The 27,189-nt window shown below is 28.9% G+C and overlaps 1 protein-coding gene across 5 annotated transcripts; it reads right to left on the minus strand.

Annotated features, from left to right (window-relative positions):
* Positions 1 to 317: 317 nt before the first annotated feature.
* LOC124947993 (trafficking kinesin-binding protein milt) lies at positions 318 to 25,051 on the minus strand. Of its 5 annotated transcripts, XM_047490955.1 has the most exons (8): positions 24,376 to 25,051; positions 4,507 to 4,583; positions 4,021 to 4,396; positions 3,647 to 3,882; positions 3,324 to 3,514; positions 2,962 to 3,207; positions 2,387 to 2,856; positions 318 to 2,128 (listed from the first exon to the last, which is right to left on the minus strand). In XM_047490955.1, the coding sequence occupies exons 1-8, from the start codon at positions 24,875 to 24,877 to the stop codon at positions 1,296 to 1,298; spliced, it is 2,931 nt and encodes a 976-aa protein (XP_047346911.1). In that variant the 5' UTR covers positions 24,878 to 25,051; the 3' UTR covers positions 318 to 1,295. The 5 variants fall into 5 exon arrangements, with proteins under 5 accessions (XP_047346911.1, XP_047346910.1, XP_047346913.1 ...); XM_047490954.1 differs by having other exon boundaries at positions 318 to 2,856; XM_047490957.1 differs by lacking the exon at positions 24,376 to 25,051 and adding an exon at positions 16,004 to 17,487 and having other exon boundaries at positions 318 to 2,856.
* Between the last annotated feature and the right edge of the window lie 2,138 nt (positions 25,052 to 27,189).

The following is a 27,189-nucleotide window of genomic DNA, read 5'->3' on the forward strand; positions in this document are numbered from 1 at the left end:
CACATGTTAACTTGTTTTATGATAAATTCGCGTTTTCCTAACTTACTAGCGGTAAAACTTTGTCCTTATATACATTAATATGAGCAGCCTTCATTTTTTCACAATATATCTTTTATGCCATCAGTTAGATGTGATCGATGTGATCACCATAGTGTTTAATTTGTGGCACGCCATTTTTTATTATTTACGTTGGTATCATCATGATCATCATCATCATCATCATCGTCATTATACGGATATAGAATTATATTGCTCTCCTACGATCATCGAATACATAACGACTGATCGATGAATTTATTTGTGATATATATATATATATATATATATATATATATATATATATATATATGTATATATAATTTTTTTTTATTTTTCTTTTTTCTTATTTTTCTTCTCGTTTACTCGACACATTTTTATTGTTTAGAGACTAAAAGATTTTCGCTATGATCGTTGATCGATTACTAAAAAGGATCATACGTTCCGATAAGGAGGATTATTTTATCAGGAATCTACTAATTAATGCTTCTTAAAAGTATTTAATACTTTGCTGTCCGATCGCAATTTTCTTTTCTTTTCTTTTTTTTTTTTCTTTTTTCTTCCTTTCTTTCCTTTTCTATTTTCTTTGGCGTATCGATAATCTATGTATTAATTTGAACGATATTTTGTTTTAAGTTAAATTTTCAATGATAAATTAAATCAAGATGAATATCCATATGTATTCAACTATACAAATTATTTGTCTCCGTTAATCGGAAAGAAAATATTGTTCGAAATCGAAATGTCGGACTGCAAAGGATTAAGTATTTATCAAAAAATAAAATATGTATATATACATAAGACATACATTCGAATCCGGTTGATGATCGAAAATTAAGTGTCGCAAAGATGAAAGCAATGCGATGTGTTTGTAATAGCACGAGGAGTAATGTCCAATATGTTTTAATCGGACATGCAAACGAACGAACGAACAAATGAACGAATCAACCAACCAATGAACGAACGAACGAACAGAACCATTTTGTTTTCACCAATCTACCAAAATTCACCCATTAATCCGCTAAAACTTTGACTACGACGTTCGACTCATCGTTAGCTTGACAGCTAAACGAATGGGAACGAAAAGAAAAAAAAAAAAAATAAAAAAGGAAGGAAGGAAGGAAGGAAGGAAGGAAGGAAGGAAGGAAGGAAGGAAGGAAGGAAGGAAGGAAAAGGGGAAAGAAGGAAGGAAAAGAGGAAGGAAAGAAGGAAAGGAAGAAAAGATGTTTTATTTCCTTTTTTTTTTTTTTTTTTTTTTCTTACAAAAGACCACCCTTACGTCCAAAGAAAAGTGAACTAATAGAACCAAGGGCAGATTGAGTAATGGACTCTCTGGTAACTGGTGTTGTAGTATTAGCCGCACCTTTGACTTTACCTAAATCCGATCTAGTTGTTTTACTACCATCACTATCGCGTTTTTGTTGAGTACCTAACGCACATTCGATTATCAATGATCTTACAGGTGAATCTGAATTAGAATTACCAGATGACAAAACTGAAGCACCAATATTATCAACGTTATCATTGTTCATCTTGTTACTATTATTCATATGTTCCAATGTCGGATTTGAACTAGATTCAGAAGAGACGCTAGAAGAGGACGAGGCTAACGAAGGTGAAAATAATCTTTCCTGACTGATGCTGGAAGGCATCGATGTCTTGAGGAAGGTCAGTTGTGCCATTGGACTCTTCATCGAACGTCGTGTATACAAAGCACCCTGAAGTGCCAACGGCGAGATCGACGAGCCGACTGTCGTTGACATTATAGCATCGATTCCTATTCTTTCGAGTTTCTCAACCAAACGTATGCCAGACAATGCTTTTTTCTCTGATCTCGTCAACGATGGTTTTGACGTTCTCGTTCTTTTATTAATTTGCGATTGCGAGGAATCGCTACTGAATGTACGCTTCAATAATTCAGCGCCGCTACTTAGCAGACTAAACGACAGAGAAGTATTTTCTTGCTGTGGCGATGACTGAGGCGGTGGTGATGTAGATCTCGTTGCTGGCGGGCTAGCATCTGGGCTATTACATGGTGTTGCTGTTGGTATGAAATTTCTTTCGCCGCTAGGCGTCGCCCCACAGGAAGTACCTACACAGGAAGGTGTCACAGCCTTAATTCCTCTCTCATTGAGCATCTTAGCTAGGCCAAGAGTCGTCGAGAACGTCGAGGTAGAATTACTTCGGCTGCGAGTACGAGGACTATTTTTTCCAGAATTTCCAGCGCTACTAGGTGCGGTAGCGACCCGACTACCCACAATACTTGGGGTCACGCTTGTATGTTCATCCGGATGAAGTACCGTGCTATTTGTAAAAGTATAAACTGAGCCTGTATCTTGGAAGAGCTTACCAGGATTCGCGTATTCTTCATCTTCCTCTAAATCCGACAAAGTAAAGGTCAACAAACCAAGATCTTCAAGACCACGGCCACCACGTGTTCTAACACCTGGTCTATCTTCCAATAAACCACCTAAAGTAGGCGTAGCCAATTGTGACCAGTGATGTAGGGTTTGTGAACCTTCCATTGGTTTTACAATCTGTAATTTCTCTGGAACTCTCCAAGTATTTCCAATATTACCACTGAAACCGCTCAGATTACCACTGCTACCAGTTGACATTATACTGTCAGGTGTTCGACAACCAAACGGTAAAAAGGTAGGCGGTGAATGTAGGATTCCACCATCGTAATCATAATTATATCCAGCACCAGTACTTAAACATGCTCGTCTTGCTAGCACCTCTGCAGGTGTCAACCGACGTAAAGCTGCTTCCAAATCTGCTGCACCTGGTGCACCAGGTACTCCAATCCTTTGTGGTCCTCTGTAATAAAAGGAGAAAAAAAAAATAAAATAACACAATCATTAGAAACGATTTTTTTTTTTTTTTTGTTTAAATATCCGTTATACGTTATGCTATGATACATACGGGTAATCATCAAAATCTGTGAAAAGGGAACCTTCGCTCTCACTGTGCCCAGTCGAATCCAAACTTGTAAAACCGTAAGGTATATTAGATTTAACTTGGCCACAACTCATGCGTGGACCCATCGAACCACTCGACAAAGTTGACGTTGTCATAGAACCTATTCGAGGAAATTGATTCATATCTGCACTCGTATAAGATGCTCGTGAAGCACAACGGACCGTTTCGAATACTTTCTTGTATGTTGGCCTAAATTAGATTGGAAAAAAAAAAAAAGAAAAAAAAAATAATTCTCATCGTTATAACATATATGTATATATATATATATTTATAAGTATATAAGTAAATAATGAAATGTAACGTACGTTCGATCAGTGATGATACCAGAATCGAGACTTAGCTCCGAATATAATGATGATTCCAATTCCGAAGCTATCGAATCCGGCTGTGGCGCAGCACCCAACGAAGGAAATAATGATCCACCTCTTACAGTTGGCATTCCGCGTTTTCTTTGTTTACGCAATTGTTCTTGCGTTTCAGAGAGAAGATTTACAACCTAAAAGACGAGAAAATGAGTTCAGTTACATTTTTATTCTTTTCTATTTCTTCTTTTTTTAAGAATACTACCGTTGTATTTAGCTATTACTTCATGGTTGAAAACAAAAATGTATAAATTTTCTAATAATACCTCAGCGTATCGTTCCTTGAATTCAGCAAGTTCACTGGCAAGGGTGTTCTGATTATCTCTGGTAATGACTAGAGTAGCTCCGACCTCGTCATGTTCAGCCATGAGTTGAGCTAACCTGAGCTCAGTTTCAGCTAATTTAGCGGTAAGACTAACTATTTGTTCGTGCTGTAACCTATTTTCTTCTTTTTGTCGACCAAGCTCCTCGGCCATACCGTCCGCCTCCATATTAGCATTTGCTGTTAATAATATTAAAAAATCGACATTTTTATTTATTACGTTACGGACATTTGTATATTATAAATTTTGAAATATATATATATATATATATTTCAATATTTAACTGTTGATAATAAAATAATATTATTAGAACTAACCGAGTTGAGCGGCAATATCCTTTACAAGACGGGCCTCTTGTTCCTCGGTATCATTAGTTTCATGTATCAACTTGGAAAATTCATTACGTAATTGTTTGTTCTCATCTTCCAAGGTACTTATCTTCCTTTGCATCATGTCCAAATTGATACCACGCAAACCAGTTGGTGTACCACCCTCGGAGCTTGACTCGTCAACATCGTTTGTAAGTATTTGAATGAGTTCGGTTTTTTTGTACAATTCATGATTCAACTGTGTTATCTTTTCGTTTGCCTCTTTCAAATCAGTTTCCAAGGCGTTAACAGTACTCTCAAGTTTTTGATTGTGCGTCAATAATTCCTTACCAATACGCGCGGTCAATTCCAAATCTTTCTCTTTCTACGTGGCAAAAAAAAAAAAAAGAAAAAAAAAAAAAAATATACAATACTCTTAATATTCTGATAATACCAATACGTAATGTGGTTACATTATTAAGTTCTTTTTATTACCTCTTCCAGAAGCCTTGTAACTGCCTCAATGTCATTATAGGTCTTGGTCATTTGGCTCACCCGGTTGCTGCATAGAACTATAACAAATAATATTTTATTCGTCTTTGTACAATATTATTTATACCATATATAGATATATATGTATGTATGGTATGTATATATGTAACTATGGTACGTATATGTATATGTTTATGTACCATTGAATGTGTGTTTATGAAAACATTGAATATTAGTATTATATGTATGTACATTGAATTTTACATAAAATAAATCAATTTGTATATAAAATTGCGAAGAGGCTGAAAAAAAAAAGAAAAGAAAAGAAAAGAAAAGAAAAAATAAATACGTGCAACTTGTAATCTATTGCGATTTAAATCTTACGATCTTATGTTGAGAATTGGAAATGATAGAATGTAATTTATATATTGAGAGTTCAACATACTAGGATAGGATTCTTCTATATATTTGGCGTTCGATTTTTTATTATATATATATATATATATATATATATATATATATATATGTATATGTATATGTATATATATATATATATATATGAATTTATTTTTAAAATAAAAAATACATAATGTATTGGGAATTTCTTCTTCATCACACCTGAGCATTACAAATAATCGATTTTACTTTAACTATTTATATCAATTATAACGGGTCACCGAGCAATGTTTAATATATCGTTTATAATTATTTAACCTCCCATAAAGAATTTATCAAAATCTATTAAGTCATACTATTGTTAAATAACTTTCTATTGCTTTAATTTTTCATATATCATCAATATATTAATTCATTTTTCATATTAAATAAATCCACGTAAATTCTCTTGAATAAAATTACCTGAACTGTCCAAATTGAACATACTATTTTGATTGTCCACGTTATTAGTGGTAGACGATGATCTTCGTCCACGCATAGTAGTAAATGCACTGAGAGTACGTGATAACATGTTGTAACAGGGAATTCTTACGTGTAGAATTCAAAGAACACTATTAGCTGAGAACAATGGATGAACCATCCCCTTAAGAACTGAACCAATAATCATGGCTTCTTTATATGTAAACAATGAAGTCACTTATCTCGTCGATTTTTCACATTTTTTCCATTCCTTCTTTCTTTCTTCTTTTGTTCGATCATACGAATCGATTAGAAAACACATGTTTATTATATATATATCACTTATGAAAAACAATATTAAAAGGAGGATTCTTCAACAGGCAGATCCATGGATCATCGTTAATCGATCTCGAAGAGATTTTTCGTAAGGTATGCTTTAGATATTAGCGATTAGATTTTCGTTATTATTTCTATTAAAAAATTCAAACTTTTTGATCGAAGCGTGTGCGTGAGTGCACGCGTCTGCATCCGCACCCACGCGCTTTTATGGAGTGTTTACGAGCACGTAGTAATAAATAATAATATTAACTCGAGACGATACGAGAGAAAGAAAAACTGTTGGTTAACGACGTTTGGATGAACGAATGAAATACCGAAGATCTTAAAAGATTTTGAGCGTTTCCTCCACTCTCGTAGAGAAGTTTATATAGCGGAATACCAGTATCAGTGTACCATCACCAACCACCAACCATCAACCACTACTATATTACTACCACCACCACCACCACCCCGTGCCGGCAGCATTTGAATTAACTCTTGCAAGCTATCGATCCAGGAGAAACTGAGCCGACTCTGGCGCAGACGCATCTTTTACCTGGCATCATAGTAACTGAGAGAATGCAATCGCACGTGTTGAATGGTTCGCACGAGCACAAGAGAATCCACCACGCAACACACATGCACACATGTATACTTGCATATTATTATATATTTAAAATTGGTTAACATTTTCGAACTGGTTAGATTTGTATTTAATTTTTTTATCGATTACACCTCATTTGGAATTATTTTCGTTCTTTCTTTCCTTTTTTGTTTTGTATTCCCCCCCCTCCCCCTAATGATTTTATCATTTTAGAGAAAGTAATTGAATTATTAATCGTTACTATTATTATTATTATTATTATTTTTATTATTATTATTATTATCATCTGTTTAGTATATTTTTATTTTTTTTCTATACTTTTAGATATATTTATTACAGTATATACTAGATATATAATATATACCATATACAAATATCTTTTTTTATAATATATTGGAAATAATAATTATAGAAAAACTACTGTAACTATTATTTCTAATATATATATATATATATATTATAATAAAGAATATTAGAGGTTATATATTATTATATATTATTAAGTTTACACACATACACACAAACACATTTCTTTGTAATATATTAATCCAATGTATTAATAAAATTAAAAAAAAATATTTATCATATACGAATAAATTGAATATACTTCTATTTTAATATATAAAATTTTCAACTCAAGTAAAAAATCAACAAGTAAAAAAATTAATTAATGAAATAAAATTCTATATGAATAATTAATTTATTGTTGTAAATAATCAATTATATTGTTAATATCGATCGAGCAAACAAAAAAAAAAAAAAAAAAGAAAAAGAAGAAAAAAAATGGAGAAAAAAAAATGAAGATTGGTACGTGACATCCATTCGAAAAATATCTTTTATCTTTTGGAATGTTACTTTCGAAAGGAACGCATGTGTAGCCTCCTCTCGAAGGGCAAATAGGTCATTTCTCAACGGAGAACGTCATTATCATTTTCTAGAAGGGATAAACCCGTTTAGATTCTTACAACGATTACGACAGAGATCAAGCTTTTAAATGGAAGATCGACTCTCTCCATTAAGATTATATCGAAAACTAGCCCGATGTTTTTCTTCCTATCATTATTATTATTATTATTATTATTATTATTATTATTATTATTATTATAGCTTTCCCTTGGGCATCGGTACTTTTCCTTCCCTTTTACCTGGACGAACCAGTATTACCGGTAGAAGGTGATCAGGAACACATTGGTGATATATGGTCGAAGACCTTCGTCATACTTTTCTGATGAAAGTAACTGCCTATGATTCTCCTTGATATTTTTTTTTTCTATCTTTCATTCTTTCTTTCTATCTTTCTTTCTTTCTTTTTTGGAGATTTTCCAAACGAATTTCATTGAAATTCAACTATCTCGGTTTGATTAATAATATTGTACAATTTTCTGATTAATTCTTATTTCAAATTTTCCAAATGAATTTCTTTTTGGATATAGCTCTGTCATTTAAATTATTGAAGTAATTAATTTTCATGGAGTCTTTTATTTTTTTTTTTTTTTTTTTTCATTTATCTTTAAAAATAATATCATTGAAATCCAATCTATCTCGTCATAATGACTTTGTTAACAGAAAATTACAATTAAATTAAAAAAAAAAAATAAATAAATAAGTAAATAAATAAAATGAAATAAAATAATTAAAATAAAGTGAATAATTTTGTTTAATAAATAATTTACGTAAAATTATTTGTTATATATATATATATATTTTTTTTTTTTGATTTCATTAAAATTAAACTGTTGAAATTTAACTTTCGTATATTTTTTTTTTTTTATTTTACAAAATAATTTCGTTGAAATGCAATTGCTTCAGCATAGTAAATTATATTGCACAATTCTTTTGATTTGATCTTTTTTGGATTTATCAATTGAATTTTATTAAAATGTTGCTCTGTTGCCCCGAAAATTAATTTTCGCAGAATTTTTCCTTTTATTTCATTTTTTTTTTTTTAAATAAAACTTCACCTTGATATTCAATTATATCGTCGTAATTAATTTTCAATAAGTAATTACAATTAAATTAATAAAAATTAATATGAAATGAAATTTTATAATCAGAAATAATTTTTTGCTTACATTCTTTTTTCCTTTTTTTTTTTTTTTTTTTTTAATGAACCGTCGTTGAAGTGTCACATAATAATAATGAAAAATAATAATAATAAATAAAAAAAAAAATAATAATAAAAATAAAAAATAAATAAATAAAAACGAAACGAGAAGAACAAGAAAAATATAAAAGACATAAAATATATAAAGAGTAGATTAGTTATGGACATTAAAATTTGGATAAAAATGATTTCATATGTCGCCATAACGCGACGTGTCACAAAACTTCTCGGAGATATTTAAAACCGGTTGCGTTAAAGTCCTTTCTCATGTTGTCATGAAAACCAGTTTAGATGCACGGCTAATCTAATACGACTGGAATCCGTGCAAATATTCCAAGTAAGTAGGGGAGCGAATGATTCATCACGCCCATACTCACGACTGATAAACTAAAATAATCTCAAACAATACGGGTCGATGTAACTCGTTCGTAAAAAATCGATTATGATTTTCTGTATACATAATATATATATATATATACTTTTTCTTTTTCTTCTTTTTTCAAACGTCGTTACATCTTACGACATATTCTCGTAATTTATTTCGTTTGCTCATCACATAAACGAAATTACATAAGTGACCATGCGTTCTTTTAATTTCTTTTTTCTTTTTTTATCGTTTCTTTTTTTTTTCCCCTTCATCTAAAAATATTTTCCGATAAAACTTTAACGATATTACATAAAAGACCACAAATATTCTTCTTTTTTATTCCAAAGAATATTTATCGATGAAATTTTTTCCCTTGCGCATATCATTAAAAAAAAAAAAAAAAAAAAAAAAAACCCCCGAGGCAATGTTTTGTACAATTTTGCGAACTACTAATAATTTACTTTTAAAAGAGTAATTTGGTAAGATTTTTTTCCCCACAATTATTAATCTCTCGCTAATATAAAAAGTAATAAATTTTTGTCATAGAATAATAACTTCATTATAATCTTATTATAACCTAGTATATGTCGTTATAATACTTATAACTTATGCTATATATACTATATATATAGCATAAGTTATAAGTAACCTTTGTACATATATAATATGTATATGTAATAGTATGTATAGTATTTATATACTACAAAATAGTATAAATAGTAATACATATAATATTTATATATTGCAAAATAATATATGTACTATGGATATACATAATATATAGTACATGATAATTCAATTAAAAAACAAAGAATATAAACGTGAGCAAAATGCAATAGCGATCATTGTATTAGACAAAGCAGCTGATATATTTACAGTGGCATGTGCGAAAAAGAATAATAAACATGCGTGCATATGCATGTACATGTGTGAGTATGTGTGTTTAAGAGACGTCCGGGTATCTTATAGAAAATGCACAGTGTCCTTCGTTAAAATATATCCACATGTATTATTTTTTGCCAGGCAGCGTTAATTCCAAAAAAAAACAAAAAAAGAAGCATCGAAATTATGTACGTGATAATGAGAATGATCATTAATTATTATAATTAAACACGATACGACGCAGACGAGTTTTCATTCGATCGAGGCATGAAGTTTAAATAACCTTATGATCTTCTCGTGCTTTGTCACGTGATGAGACATGGAAAAAGATGGAGCGAGGAGAGAAGAGAGGGAGGAAAGGAGACGCAAGGCTTTTATACGCTTTTCTATTGTGCCAGACATTTCCGCCATTTTTTTTTTCGTTATTCTTATTTTCAGACAATTTTCATCTTTTTTTTTTTTTTTTTTTTCATTGTTAATATTGTAAATATTGTATATATACATGATGTAATTTATATTTATATTAAATATAAACTTAACTATGTATATATTTAACGTATTTATATATGTACGTATTATATTAATAAAATAAAGTTTTATCATAAATTATCAAACGGACAAAGAGTATTTAGATGGATTTGATATAACTAATATGAATTTAAACAGATGAGAAAATTTGACAGATAAATTTGACGCGTATTCACGTGAATTCGACAATTAAATTCGAATTTAATTCGAAATATAATTTCCAAAGATCTATCTATTACGTTTCGTATCTCGAAATAGCAAATAATGTTCTGTTCACTACTGACGAATAAATCTCAATGTAAATCTCGTGTATTCGTGACGTCCAATAAGAAGAAGGAAACTCTGTGGTCTTCGTAAGTATTACGATTATGAAAGAATGAGAGAATAAGAAAGAGACAGAGAGAGAGAGAAAGAGAGTCAAGGACACATTGATAAGTAGTAGTAGTAGTAGTAGTACTACCTGTGATCTAATCAATTTATCGTCATGTTATCTTTTATTAGTCTCGAGCAATTATTGGTTTGACATAATGTAAAGAAGCAAAAAAAAAGGATAAATAAATCAAACATTGCTTACGTACATTCGTAGTAAAGAATCATCGAATTATAATATATGATGATTTTATATATATCCATATATTTTATATATATATCCGAAGAAAACTCGTCCTGTCACGTCGAAGAAGAATGATCAGCTGATATCATTCGATCAGATTGTTTCTTTTTTCTTCATATTTACGAAATAAAATCAAAAGTAACTAAATATATATATATATATATATAATCGTATGATAGAGACTATATTTGATTTGATAGGTTAAGAGTACTGACAGGATATGCAAGTGCAGGGTGTGTCGGTCGGCGAGCCAAGAAGAAACAATGGCGTCCCTTCGACACAACTTTTGCAGTCCCAGCAAGGAGCGCTGACCCTAGTAGTAGGCACGTTGTTAGGTACTGAACCCGTTTGCGAATAATATGTCTCGAAACGAAGAACTCTAGCCACTTCGTTTTCATAGCTCTCGGAAGTTGTATCAAACTCGGACGAAACGTTGGACGTCGAAGGTCTAATGTCCTCGTCATATTCGTAAGGATCATCCTCCTGAGAATCCTCCTGTTGTTGATGACGTTGATACTGTTGTTGCTCTTGCTCTTGTTGTTCTTGTTGTTGCGCTTGTTGTTGATGATGATACTGATGTTGATAATGAGAATAATGATGATGATGATCAGGATGATGATGATGATGATGACTCGAAGAGGTTGCTTCCTCTTCGATTTCCTCCAACCTGGCACTCCAGCTTTGTTTATCTCTTTCTTCCTCGTCCTCCAGGGTACACCAATAGAGGCCCTACACGGACCCCAACTCCAACACCAAAAACTACCATACCCATTTCGTTACCCACTTCCATATCCCCGAATTTTATTTACATTAATCTAACCTTTATATCGTTCTTGATAAACTTTTAATATACGTTCACATTCAATCATTGATAGGAAAAGTGCATGTTACTCTCTATCACACATCCATGATTTTTAGTCTCTTTTGATTAGCATTTATCTTTATTTAACAAATATCTACGTTAATTGTTTATTATAATTGTTTAGTCAATTGTTCAAATACTTGGAACAATCAAATCTTTCATCGAACTTTAATTATTTCATTATTTATAATATCTTTTAATATATTTTTTTTCATATAACATTAACGTTAAGCTATATTATATATATATATTGTATACAGATTGTTTGTTCATATACGTCCAAACAAATATTTCCTGACTGGTTGAAGTTACAAGAAAAAAAAAAAAAAAAAAAAAAAAAAAAATAAAAATAAAATAAAAAAAAAAATTTGTACGGCTCTGAGTCAGGTACTACAGAATACATATGTAAATATTTCTTTTTTTTTTTTTTTTTTTTTTTTTTTTTTTTTTTTTTTTTTTTTTTTTTTTTTTTTAACAGATACCTACAAATTCTTTTTTTTATACTCATAACTCATAATTATTTGCGATCAAAAATCATATCTAGTAAAAACTTTATTAATATACATCATTTACGAAATAATCGACTTCTTAACGATTGATTCAACAGATTCACGCAGAATCACACTGTTGAATTCATATATTCAATTCTATGCAAATACATTATTCATTAAACAAATCACTAATCGTATATTCGAAGAAGTTAAAGATGAATTAATTTCGTTCGAAGAAATCATCTTCAAAATATAATATAATCTGACGATTGTTTGTCACTCAAATTATAATATGTAATATCAACTACATTTAATACTTCAGATGCTGATTATCTCGTGTACGATGAATAATGACAATTTTTTACTAGATATGATTTCGATTGCAAATGACCGCTAATATATAAATACGAAAGGAAAAGAGGAGGAAAAAGAAGGGGGGAAAAAAAAAGAAAAGAAAAAAGAAAAGAAAAAAAGGAAAGAAAGAAAGAAACAATATTGACCTTCATGACCTAAAAAGGTTACGAGTAAAAAACAAAAGAAAAATTATATGCACTTTGTAACTGACTCAGAATCGTGCTTGTTCCTTTTTATTATACTTTTTTTTTTTTTTTCTAACCAACCAACTGCGTGATATATTTCTGGATGGATATTTATGGACGAACACCCTGTATATGTATATACACATATATATATATATATATATATATATATATATGTATATTGAACGGATTTATTCGATACCTTTAAACAATTCCATATTTGACAATTCTAATAATGACACTGATTATAGAATATGGTTGTTCGAAGTAACGAGAATAAAACAGTCCATTAAATAATCAGAAATGTAATACAATGCATGCGTGCTGCATCGGGATTGTAAATTTAACAGAATGAAAACATCGATTTATGTATGTGTATATATATATATATATATATATACACATATGTATTTTATGTACATACGATTGTATTTATGTTTGTTCATATATCATGAAAATGTTATTACGAGTATATTACTTGAGTGACGATATTGAATTTCAATATTCAAACGTTCCTCACCCCTTTAAATAATGCTTTTGGTTTATTCTCTCTCTCTCTCTCTCTCTCTCTCTCTCTCTCTCTCTCTCTCTCTCTCTCTCTCTCTCTCTGTCTCTCTCTCTCTCTGTCTGTCTCTCTCTCTCTCTCTCCCTCAATCACTCTCTTTCTATCTTTTTATCTCTCTATCTCTCTATCAGAATATTAATTTCAATTACCTAAAGTCTTGGCGTAATACAAATGACCCTATTTCATGTAACTATAGATTCAACTTACTTTTACTTCCGTGTGAATATACGAACATGACATCTTATAACTGTGTGTCTGTATATATATATATATATGTGTGTGTGTGTGTATATATATATATATAGACGGTCGATATCATAGTATGTAATATACTGATGCAATTTAATTATTAATTCAACGGTCAACCATCATTAATGATATACGGGATTTAATTATTAGAAATTTAAGTATTTCTAAATGTTTTGCGTTAAAAATTATAAAAAGCAATTTGTCTTTTTTATTTCGCTGAATCAAACCAACAATTCATTATGTAAATTTGCATAACCATTTCCATAACGTATGTTACAAAATCTGATACAATTTAATATATTAATAATTTTATATATATATATATATATATATATATATATATATATAAACAAATGTATGTATATGACATATGTAACTTTTGTAAACATTAAATTATATATATTGTGTATGTAGTATTTAAAGTAAACAAAAATCTAACGAAATTAAATGTATTGATAACTTTTGCTTATAAAAAAAAATATTTGAAAAAAAAAAGAAAAAGAAAAAAAGGAAAAGAAAAAAAAAAAAAAAAGAAAACAAATATAGAATAAGTAGCTTTTATAATCATCGACTCACGTACATACATACCGAATATACATGCAAATTCTATTGTTTTCTTTTGGGCTCTTTTTAAGTTTTTTTTTTATAATAGGACTATTAAGAAACAAAATAAAGACGCAAATGATGATACAGGTGATTATTGATTTTCTTCGTTTAGGGGTGAGGAGTTACGAAGAGGGGCTAAAGGTAAGGTTTGCTCGAGTCTTGCATAAGACTTTGCACCAACCAAACTGATAGTATAAAATCCGTGAAGCCTTTTGCATTTAAATAGGGACGGTATAAATACATCGGAGAGAATCAGACCGATTAAAAATCAGACTGTGTTTACACGCGATGGAATTATATATCTATGTATCTATGTATGTATGTATATATGTATGTATGTATGTATATGCATATATACATAACATATACATATACACAATCTACTTTATCTTGTAAACTTAATACTCGTCATTTAGATATAAATATTTTCTACTCAACTATGTAATAAAGTGATATCTCAATACATAGAGAAGAGAGAGAGAGAGAGAGAGAGAGAGAGAGAGAGAGAGAGAGAGAGAGAGAGAGACAGAGGTTATATGTCTCGAACTTGGCTCTATTATATATAAAATATATAAGGAGAAAAAAAAAAACAGAAAAAAAGGAAACCCTACCGTAACCTCGTTCGTTCCCTTAAAAACAGATAGCGAGTGAACATATATAATTATATATACAATACACTTACATAATAACATATTTCCAATAATACTGGCAAACAATGGGCAGTAACGATGTCAAGGATCGTTAAGCGTTTTTGTTTTATTCTAAAACTCACGGTCAAGAACTGCATTAGAATCTGAATTTCTTTTTTCTACGATTCGATTAATACAACCATTTTTTTTTTCATCTTCTGTTATCACATTTTCGATTGGTTAATCCTAATCAACTAACTGTATTTAATAAATTCATTGCGTAAAAAAAAAAAAAAAAAAATAAAAAAAAAAAAAAATATATATATATATATATATATATATATATAACTATATACTTACAAATGGTTTTGAAAAAGCTAATTTAGAAACTTTTAAAAACTTCTTAACGCGAATGAAACCTTAGCGTCGTATATACTATATCCTACGTAATATTTTTCTGACCTTGGATCATTCTTCTCTCTTTCGTATACGCTATTACTCTCGTAGAGAAAATTAAAAAAACAGAAAAAAAAAAGGAAACAGATTAAATTCTTATCGTCATACATTAAAAATATACTCGTAATGACTCATTTTAAAATGTATATTTATTACTAGCGCGTTAAATCGCCCAAGTAATAAATATCTTCTACTTCTTTGTATCACAATACTTCATTGATACTTTAATCGTACTTGAATTACCTCATCGATGAACTTTTGTAAATACGTTTGAAAAAAGAAAAGTGAAACGAAGACAAAAAAAAAAAAAAAAAAAAAAAAAAAAAAAAAAAAAAAAAAAAAAGAAAAAAAAAGAAAAGATAAACGCGCCAAAAGAAAAAGAAAACAAAAAACGAAAACGATAACAACACGATAGAAAGTAGACAGGGCGGGTGGGGAAGGGGGTTGAGTGAACGCGAGCGCGCGCGCTCCCTTATGCGTGAATATTGTAAGAAAGGGAAGAAAAGGAAACAAAAAAAAAAAAAAAAAAAAAAGATTATAATCCAACGATCTCGAGGGTATTATCGTCGTAAAACAAAAGTTTATGTCAGAGATTCGACCAATCAGCGTTGAGTTTGAACGACCCATCGCCCCAATCGTCGATGCCAACGACATCGACAATGCACAATGACGAGAATATCACGAAGCCGGTGCAACACACATACACACATTACGTATACCTATAACTATATATATATATATATATATATTTAAATATATGTAAATATATATATAGTATATATATATATACTATATATTAATGATAAAAATTTTTTTAAATATATATATTTACCATTCAATAACGAACTATCGTTTAAAAAGCGATCCTTAATCGCATGTAATATCAACCCTTCAGTAGTTCGCGCTGGTGGCTCAAATTAAACATTCTTCAAAACACAATGTAATTAACCTTTAAACTATGTTTCAATGGCTTTTTGCAAATGACGTTTCTCGTGATTTGTTTTTACGAATGGCAACGATCCTTTCAAAGGCACTGTTATATTTCTAATTGGTAAAAATCACTTCTGGAGATACTCATCAGAACGTTAGTACGAAACGTTCCGCGACTGGATCAATCCGCCATGTTGCCTTTCAATGTCTCCCTCCTTTGCGTCGTAGCAAGCAAAGGGTTCTTCTTTTTCACGCCAGATGGCGCTACTTTCAAGTCGATAACACACTTTACCGACCGAACAAGGAAGGTTCATCCCTCTCTCTCTCTCGCTCTCCCTCTCTCTCGTTTGTTTCTCTTTTTATTTTTTTTTTTTTAAACGTTCAATAGCTTACTTCTTTTTTTGCAGATTCTTTTATTTACACTTTTTCTCGTTTTTATTTGATAAAATAGAAAAGTGTATGTTAAGAAATTAAACATTGCATATTGCGTCTAGACATATTTATCCATTTAAAAAATAATTTTTATAGTACTTTTTCTCTCTCGAAAGGGCGTTCACAGGTCGATCTTTAAATGGCTTAAAGGGAATATACAACTTTACGACCTACTCTACCACCAACTCATCGATCCATTCAACGTTCATTCTCCTGACATTTGTATGAATCGGATATGGAAATAGATCGTTGATATTTAACCAGTTATAACTTCTCAATACCTGTATGTTTATATATATATATATATATGTCAGTGCTAATTTTATACCGAAAGAAAGAACTAGTTTTCTTTTTGTTTTCTTACTACTTCTTTTTCTTCTTCTTTTACTTTTTCAAAAATACTTTCGTATTTAAACTTCTTGGCAAAGTTCCCATAGAGAATTAAACATATATGAATTCGATTATAAAACTACTAATGACATATTAATCTTTTATTAGTATAACTTTGCAGAATAGTAAATATTTGTATAAATTATTTTATCGTACGTTTTCTTTTTTTGTCCTTCCTCTTTCTTTTATTTTTTGTTTTTTTTTTTTTGTTCTTTTTCTTCTTTCAATGCGACGAAATATTGAAAAATAAAATCAATTTTCTTTTTTTCTTTTTTCTTTTTCGAACAATTTTCTATCTTGAATCGATCAAATTCATTAACATAAATTCTCATTGAACGTCAACATTATGATTATATCTATTTGCTTTTTGGTTTTTTGTTTTTTTGTTTTTTAATTTTTCTTTCAAATCGATAGCAAATTTATGATTGAGATCGATATTGAAACGAACGACGTGCATGACACGCGATAAGTTTTATAATATCCGTTCTACGCTTTTTCATAAGTAATGATTCAAATATTTTTCCCCTATTTCTTTTTTTTTCTTTCTTTTTTTTTTCACCCTTATAACGTCGTCGACAAGAAATGGTTTTATTTAAGAAATATATGTATATGTAGAATATATATATATATATATATATATATATATATATATATATATATATGTAGGCTAGTTGAATATTTCCTTCTTTTAATAAAAAAAAGGAAATATATAAATATATATGAAAAAAATTATAATAATTATTTTTATTCATATGTAAATTATTTTAAGATTACAATTAAATGTAATATTAGATTTTTGATTAAACCGAAAGTCTAATGACATTTCGTTTTTCTCATGAAACACCCTGTATCATTTTCTTTTTGTTTCTAATAATTATATATTTTAATAAATTATCTTTCAAAAATTATTGAAGACTGATTAAAAACGTCTAATTAATTAATGAAAAAATATATGTACAGCATGTTTCGTAAGAAAAATTAAAAATTAGTAAACTTCCGGTTCAATCAGAAATCGAATATTTTGTATTTCGTATTCTTAAAATATTTGATGACATAAAATGAAGAAATTTTTCTTAACATAAATATATATATATATATATATATATATATATATATATATATTTATATTAAGAGTTATACAGAAACCGATTTCATCTATGATTAGCGAGGAAGTACTAATGACAACGATTATGCTTGTGTGCAAATGTGACATTTGCTTGAGTGATAATGATCGATGTGCATAAGTTAACGAGCTTGATACACACGAGTCATGTAATTTATAAATAAATATATATATATATATATATATGTATGTACGTATGTACGTACGTATAAAAAAATAATTGCGGGAATCTTGTTGAGGAAAAGAAAGAAGAAAAAGAACAAGTACAAAAAATAAGAAAGAAAGAAAGAAAGAAAGAAAGAAAGAAAAAAAAAAACGATATGCATGTGATCCGAAAATTTCTCAGGCTTATAGGAAGTAAACAACTCCTATGTAATAACGAAATGAAAACAATAATAATAATAATAATACCGTACGATGGTAGATAATATAATCAATTATTATAAAAAAATACAATTACAACTTCGTTATGACAAAGTACAATGAAAACAATAGCAACCTATGCTATAGAATTTATATATGCTATTTTTATACTAAAGAATATATATATATATATATACATATAAAACTTTATTGTGGATATGAGATATTCCTAACAGTATCAATTAACTTTACGCCATTTATATAAAAATAGAAAAAAAAAAAAAAAAGAAAAAAATAGACAAAAAAAGAAACGATTCGTCGACTAACAGAACGCATAACGATCATTTGTAAGTTCATTACAAATGATAATAAAATTAAACTTACATCGAGCCACATATTTTTATCTTGTTATAACACGATTAAAAAATAGTATTATCATAAAGAATCAGTTGTGTTCTTCGATGATATCTCGATAACTCTTGGACGATCAATAATAACTCGTGCCTTTCGTTCTCCACTTTCAACTAATATCAAACGATCCAAGCATTCATACGTTCGATCTTTTTCAACGCCTTGAAAATAAATCGTAGTAGCTTGTTCGCGAAGCAATATTATACTTCCGCTACCATAACCCATAGTAATGCAATCGAATTTCCGATTATCTTCGAACAAACCGCACATCTTAGCTATAATCGGCATATTGTGAATTACAAAATTGACGTTGTTCCTTTGACAACGTATCAATAATTCGGCATGATCAAAAATTCCGTAAGATAATACTACGCAAAGCTGTATGAGCATTATACTGTACAAAAAAAAAAAAAAAAAAAAAAAAAAAAAGTTCATTCTTAACTAAAATTTTATTTAGAACCTATCCCTCTTTCTTTCTTTTTTTTCTCATCTAACGATTTGATGATGACATCATGTATATGTAAATATATATAATATAATACATATAATACATATAATATATATAATATATAACATATATATATATATAATAATTAAATTGATTTTTCCTATAAGAAAATTAACTTCAATGTATATACATGTGTATTCTAATTTTTCTCATAAGATTCATCTAAACGATTAGTCCCCTAATCATTCATCAATTCATTATGACTATTAGTCATAATCATAGAATCGACGACTCTACAATAAGCTATTTTAACGTCATCCTCGATGACAGTTCTAGCAATAATCTTGTACGTTTTTCCGATTGTTCTATCCGTTGATATAAGCTAATAAATAACTAATGTAGTACCTAATGGTTTGGTTAGGACAATGACATCAACTATCGTTGCACCATCAGATAGTACAAGTTCTTATTGATGAGTACAAACTGCATTGGCAGTATTGTCTATCCAATGAATAGACCATGAATTACCAATAATTGAACATCCTCTGACAATTGTATCAGCTATCTTAGCCGTGTCCTTGAAATCACGTATAACCATTGGCATAATTATGTTTTTATCGATTATTTCAATACAATTAGATATTTCCAAAAATAATCTGATATTTGTAAGTTTGGGTATACCCTAAAACCATATATACAATTGAACAAACTTGAACATGCTATCTTTCTCATTAGATAAGAATCGTCGACAATAGGATTAAAAAAGTTACTCGTCTCAATCAAATATAAATCCGAATGTGATCCAACTTCGTTATCGGAGTATCCTCGCATGGTAGGATCATCGATCGTATTTTAATACTTTTCGATTCCTACATTTCAATGTTATCATTGTTTCAAAATATGATATAGAACAGGTAACGCACCCGTATAAAGCGGATATTTCCTATAATAGAAATTCGATAAAAGTATCACTTTATTAATATACATAAAATCACTTTATAGAAGACTCCTATCTAACGGAAAACAAAAATAATTGGATTGAATTCCAAATGTTTTATTATTATTATTATTTTTTTTTTATGTGTACTTTTCTTAAAAAAAAAAAAAAAAAAAAAAAAAAAAAAAATAAAACTGACATAAAAAATAAAAATATATTTTTATCTGATTCAACTAATTCGTATATAAATAATGAAATATATATATATATATATATATATATATATATATATATATATATATATATTTATATATAATATAAAATATAAAAAAATATAATAAATAATAAATAAATATAATATAAAATGATATATATATATATATATGATTTTAAAAATAACAAATAAATTTCATTGCAGATAAAGTATATGTTTTGTGAAAACAAAATAAAATGAAATGCATATTTACATGTATTATGTGTTTTAAATAATATACAAAATTAAATAATATAGAAGAAATAAAAAAACAAAATCGAAAAATTTCATTCATCAAAATTACTTTTTGTCGAAATCGCTCAAAATTGTTCAAGTATCCGCGTTACACAAAGATTGCTTGTAATTGCATTTAAGAAGAATAATCTCTACTGATGATCGCGCGAAGAAAAATAAAGAAAATTAATATTAATTGTTGTTTTGAATTTGTGATCTCTCTCTCTCCCTCTCTCTCTCTCTCTCCCTCTCTTGCTCACACACACACATGTGATAATTAAGTTTTACTTCCTCGTTAAATTAATAAAAGATTTCTCTTCTCATAATTTCTCGTTTATCTCTCTAGTACATAATATTCTTCTCAGGAAGATAAAAAAAAAAAAAGAAAAAAAAAAAAAGAAAAATAAATAAATAAAAAAGCAAAAAAAAAGGAAATTGAAGGAATTCGTCTTATTTATCATCACCTTGTCTTCCCACAGGATTTCCTCAAACGCTTTCGTCTCTTCCCTATCCAACTTGTAATAATATTTTTCACGATCTTTGAGAATTTGAAGTCCTTCGGGAGACCATGTTCCATTAGGCTTGAACAGTGATATATAGTCGGAAGTATGTACTATTACCAACAAGTCCCATAAAAAACGTATTACCATTACTACCCTTATCACCACCACCATCATCATTGCCATAATCACTAACATCACCATTGTTATCGTTGTCGTTATTATTTTTGGTGTTACTTGTCATTTGAGACGTCGATATCGTCGACATGTTTTTTTTTTTTTTTTTTTTTTTTTAAGGATTCCTATATTGGATGAATCGATTCAACGAGCAAGGAAAAAAAAGAAGAAGGAATAACTTTTTGGGATGATCAAGCAACAGCCTAATTAAAAAATATACAATTAAATATGATCAATTCGAACGCATATTTTAAGATACCGTCGGATTGTTTTCGATAAACAATTTTTAACACGTACGATACATACGTATCGACTTTTCTTTTTTTATTTTTTTAACATACGAATTGTCACTGAATGAATTAAAGTATATTTAATTTGATTTGATTAGAATAGAAGGCAGAGATTTTTTTTCTTTTTGTTATGTAAAAAATATGTATATATACAGATATTATGAATTGTTTATTTTATAATTAATTAATGTCATCAATCATCCTATAATATTTTTTTAATATTTTTGTTAATAACAACAACAACAACAACGACAACGACGACGACGACGACGACGACGACGAAATTTTAGGTCTAATATTTTTTTTCTCCCTCTTTTCAGATAATATTAATCATACTTATACGAAATAATTGATAAATTCTATTTTACGAAAATTTTTAATCTTCGATCTCGATTTTAACCACTTGCGATGGAAAGACGTGTCACGCACGTCGAGATGTTTCTGTCACCAGAACGCCACTGACGTATTATATACGTCGTCAGGCGATTGTTGTAGAAAGAAAAATGACGTGCTTAGCACGTCAACCGTGAATTTCTTTGCACCGCAACGGTGGTTAGTTAATCAACAATTTTTATAATCGTTGCTTCATATGTACTTATTTTACGAACTTTTTTTTTTTTTTTTTTTTTTTTTTTTTAATACAAGTGAAAAAGAAAAAAAGAAAAACGAAACAACGAACAATCGAATTTTCGATCCTCGATATCGATCTTTTTTTTTTTTAATCTTCTCGTGTCTCTGCTTGCTGTAACTCGAGATATACGAGTTCAAGGTCGGACGAAGAAGAAGAAGAAGGAAACAAAAAAAAAATAAAGAAAGAAAGAAAGAAAGAAAGAAAAGATCTTCGTGATTTCCTTTCTTTTGTTCCTTCTCTCATACTTCTGAATAAATTTTACAGAAGCATGCCGTGACAGGTGTACCAAAACGCGATTGGAAATTTTTCAATATGTCCATGATAAAGAACAACAAGAGAATGTGATTACTTCTCACGTATATTTGACAATGTCATGCAACAGTCACATGTCACATCACAGTTGGGAATCGTGAATGATCGAACTATACGTCGAGTGTTGTATGTAATTTTCTCTCTCTCCCCCCTTCCCCCCCTCTCTATTTCCAATTCGTTATTTGTAATTTTTTCCATTTGAAGTTTAATTTATGACGAAATGAGAGCTCAAATGCTTATAACATCACAGATACATATATATATATATATATGTATGTATGTATATATATATAAATATATATATATATATATATACATATGTACATACAATATATATATACATATATGTATGGATAAAAATTGAGGAAAAAAAAAGAACTTTCAGAAAGACAGACATAACACTGTCTCGTCACGTTAGCTTAACGCAGTGCAAGTAACAATTACACGGTCAGGTGAGCAGAGATTACACGTACATAATTGTACAGATAAATCGAAAACATTTATTATTAACTGAACATCTCCAACCTGTCTCTTCCTGTAGTTTTATTATAGAGAGGTTTTTCACTCCAAATAACAATTCTTTGTTTTTTCTTTCTTTCTTTCTTTCTTTTTTGTTTGTTTGTGAAATCAAACTCACATTCGACGCTTCGCGAAATTAAATTTCACCATCTTATGCAAATCAAGATTTCCTGCAAAATTCTTATTCCATATTATCGCTTATCGATTTGTGAGATAAAAGATAACAAAAAAAAAAAAAAAAAAAAAAAAAATTATATATATATATATATATATATATAAAGAAAAAGATAAAATATGCATTAAAAAATAAATTCTCAAAAAGAAAAAAGAAAAAAAAAAAAAAGAAGAAACCACAACTTAACAAAATTATCGAAAATCTAATAAAAATCTACTTTGATTTATACAGGTTTTGCACTTCAGATTCAATCTTTTGCAAATTACATTCGATTCGTTTGCAATGAATGAATGAGTGATAAAAAAAAAAAGAAAAAAAAAAAAAAAAAAAAAAATTATTTAAATGAAATTTGCTCCTTTATAAATTGTTTTCATATAATTATGAATTATGATGATGAATTCTTAATTACTTATTAAATAAGTATTTTCTCTTTATACCTATGTATTATAAAATTTGTAACTTATTAAAAAACAAATTTATAATTTGATTATAATATTTATTATAAAAGAGCTTATAGGAGAAGAAATTCTTGAGAAAAATTCGATTTGCTAAAACTTGATTTGCTATACATTACTAGTAGCATATATATATATATATATATATATATATATATATATATATATATATATATATATATATATAACGAATTGATAATTACTATTACAAAATAATTCTTTTATATACATCTTTCTATTGCGTAAAATGAAATTTGAAATTTTCTTTACATAAAACAATAAATTTACATTCGATTTTATTTGTATTAATTACAATATAAAAGAGAAATTAAAATTCTCTATGGAAAAATCCATGATTTTGCAAAAAAAGAATCCATCGATTCAATTTGAAAAATGACGAATGATTCGATTTACACAAAGTCAAATATCAAATAAAGAATTATTTATAAAGAAACTATCATTGTCATTCTATCGATCGTTCATCAAAATACAATACGTTTATCCCATAATCATGGATAAATAATATTTGAAGGATTAACAAAATGAATATGTTTTATATATATGTATATATATATATTGTTGAACAATAGTAATTTTTTTTATAATCGACGATTATGTCCCTACCTCTGTTTAGTAGCAGAGTACGAATAACTCTGATGTAGATCTTCCCGTGTTTCGTCCTTGCTATATGAAATAGAAAATCCGATAGATCTCCGTCGCCCTCGTGTATATCAGTTTCAGCTAAAATTTCTCTCAAAGCTTCAACACGTTCTTCAGGTGTACTTTCATCAGGTGGTCCAAGTTTTCTTTCGAGATAATCAATGACACCAATGTCTTCCCACAAATCATCTCTATTCATCTTCGCCTTTCTATCAATATCCTCGTCTCCTTCTCCTCCACCGCCTCCTGTTCCTTCTCTTGTCTCTCGATAACTACTCGTCGCATGATCAACGAGATCACGAGAGGACACGTCCAATCCCGCGTAAGAAACGTCCAATGCGAGACTTTCGAAAGTCGATTCGGTGATCGATGATGAGGCGTACCATCCTGATCCACCGCCATCTTGATCTGGATGTATCGGTAAAAGCGCTTGATCTTCAGATTCCCTTAAACTCGGGTCGTTCATGTCCTCATGACCCGATTTATTCGTCGATCGGGGTTTTCGATTGATCTCCTCTTCTCTTATTTTATTTTTGTAATTTCTTTTTTTTTTTTTTAATTCTTCTTTTTTGCTTTTTTATTTCTCTTTTCCCTTTCTTTTCTTTTTCTTCCTTTTGATCAATCACACAACTCTTCCAATTATTATTATTACTATTGTTGACGTTGTTGTTGTTGTTGTTGTTGTTGTTCTTATTATTATTATTTTCCTTTCTTTTCTTTCGTCGTTCACGTTAACTTACACATTTTTATATATACGCTTTATAATAAATTAATTGTACAATTTCAAGGAGGAATTTCTTTTTTTTTTTTGTCACCCCACAGTTATTACAGGTACATTTTTACTTTATATTATCGGACGTGATCATAAGAATCAACAATTTTAACGCGAGCTATCCAATTGCAAATTGTGATTCTATTTAGTTTTGTAAGATTTCTCGACTATGTGCGTCAATTAACAACATATCTCCCGTATGTATTTCTATTTCCCTAACCAAAAAAAAAAAAAAAAAAAAAAAAAGGAAAAGAAAAAAAAATTATAGTTACAATCTAGTTTATCCAATTTAACTTGATCTAAAGATTATCACAAAACCGGTGTCAGCGAACCTGCTGAGCTTGGTGAACACATTGACTAGGTTCACTGAACTCTATCGAGGATCGAGAATTCGAAAAAGAGTAAATCGATTGAGCGAGATACGCACGATAACGGAATTAAAGTAAAAACATCGGCATATCGATGCGAACGCATTCAATGAAACGAGAGATTCCTTTGTTGAGATTTTTGCATGCAAATACAGGAAGAAAAAAAATAAAAAAGATGGCAAGTACAATACTAATGGCTTATTTTTATTAATTATATTATTTAATCAATCACGTGGAAAGATTTCGTAAATCGATTTTTATATTTATTCATTTATTTATTTATTTATTTATTTATTCAATTAATTTATTATTAATAAATTTATGTCACTATGTACAAATATACATAGTTGAGTAAAATATTTAAAAGAATATATAATAAATATATATATATATATATATACATTTTTTTTTTATTTTAAGACAATGAATAGAAAATTTTGAAGAATATAGGAATATATTTATCTTAGAAAAATTTTTATTCAAAACCGAATTACGAAATTTCGATTTGTCGATTTCCTTTCCCAGATAGATATTTTGAATAAGAAAAATTGGAAAAATATATGAATATATATTTTACTTACAAAAAGTCTTAAGTACTTGATTTATTATGGATACATGAACTTAAAAAAAAGTATTTCCTACGAAAGTTTATCGATTACAAACGCGAGTTATGAATATTCTTTCGTTTCTTTTCTTTTCATATTCAAGATATTTTCGATAGTAAATTTTCAGGGAAAAAAAAAAAGAGAAAAAAAAATTAACATCTTTCGGATATAAATTTTTATTCAAAATGTTATGAATTTTTCGAACGATATTAACTGAACGTTCATCACAAATTGGACGTAATTGGAACGAACACACACACACACACACACACACACATCCATCTCATTTTTTTTCTCAAAGGTATGATTTTCAACACGAGCATTGAAAGCAATCGATCTTCTCCTTTCCATTGGAAGTTGGATTGCTTTCGCTCTTCCGATGTGATCCATTTATCGAGACCATTTTTGGCTACGATACCCATCTTCATGCATGAACTCATTGAAGAAAATTAGGGGGGGCTTGATCGGAGAAAGGGACCCTCACGAAAATGTTGCAGTAAAAGAGAGAGAGAGAGAGAGATTAATGATTCAGCTTTCGAAACGGATGCATTCTTGATTGGGACTTTTATAAAAGTAACATCGGAATAATTCGAACTTTCTATCACAAAGGTACGAGTACTTTCACAAAGATATATCATTTTTTTATTTTTATTTTACGTCAACCCTTTTTAATACGCGTAATTATTTTTTTTTTTTCCTTTTTTTTCTTATTTTCTCTCCTTTTCTCTTTTTTTAATTGTATTTAAAGAAAAGAATTCTCTCGACAAAAATATTATTCCAAAATATTATCGTCGGAGAAGAAATATTATAACGGGAATAATAATTTTATTATTTTGCGATGTTCAATGAAAAAAAAAATCCATTTTTTGAAAGATACGTAAAATTGCGCCATTATAATGTAAATTGTAAACATTAATATCTTGTGAATTATTTAATTGGAAATAATAAAATAATAAAATTGTTCAGACTTTGATTCTTTTTTTTTCTCTCTTTTTTTTTGCTTTTTTTTATAAAAAATTTATGAAAAACTAAA

Source organism: Vespa velutina, chromosome 3, assembly GCF_912470025.1.
Source record: "Vespa velutina chromosome 3, iVesVel2.1, whole genome shotgun sequence".
In the NCBI taxonomy this organism is placed as follows: Eukaryota; Metazoa; Arthropoda; class Insecta; order Hymenoptera; family Vespidae; genus Vespa; species Vespa velutina.

Coding starts and splice junctions, on each gene's coding strand:
- LOC124947993 (XM_047490954.1), bottom strand. CDS start 24,877: ATGAACGACCCGAGTTTAAGGGAATCTGAAGATCAAGCGCTTTTACCG. Junction 4,397..4,506: donor TTACAAGGCTTCTGGAAGAG/GTAATAAAAAGA, acceptor TTTGCCACGTAG/AAAGAGAAAGATTTGGAATT. Junction 2,857..2,961: donor ACAGATTTTGATGATTACCC/GTATGTATCATA, acceptor CTTTTATTACAG/AGGACCACAAAGGATTGGAG.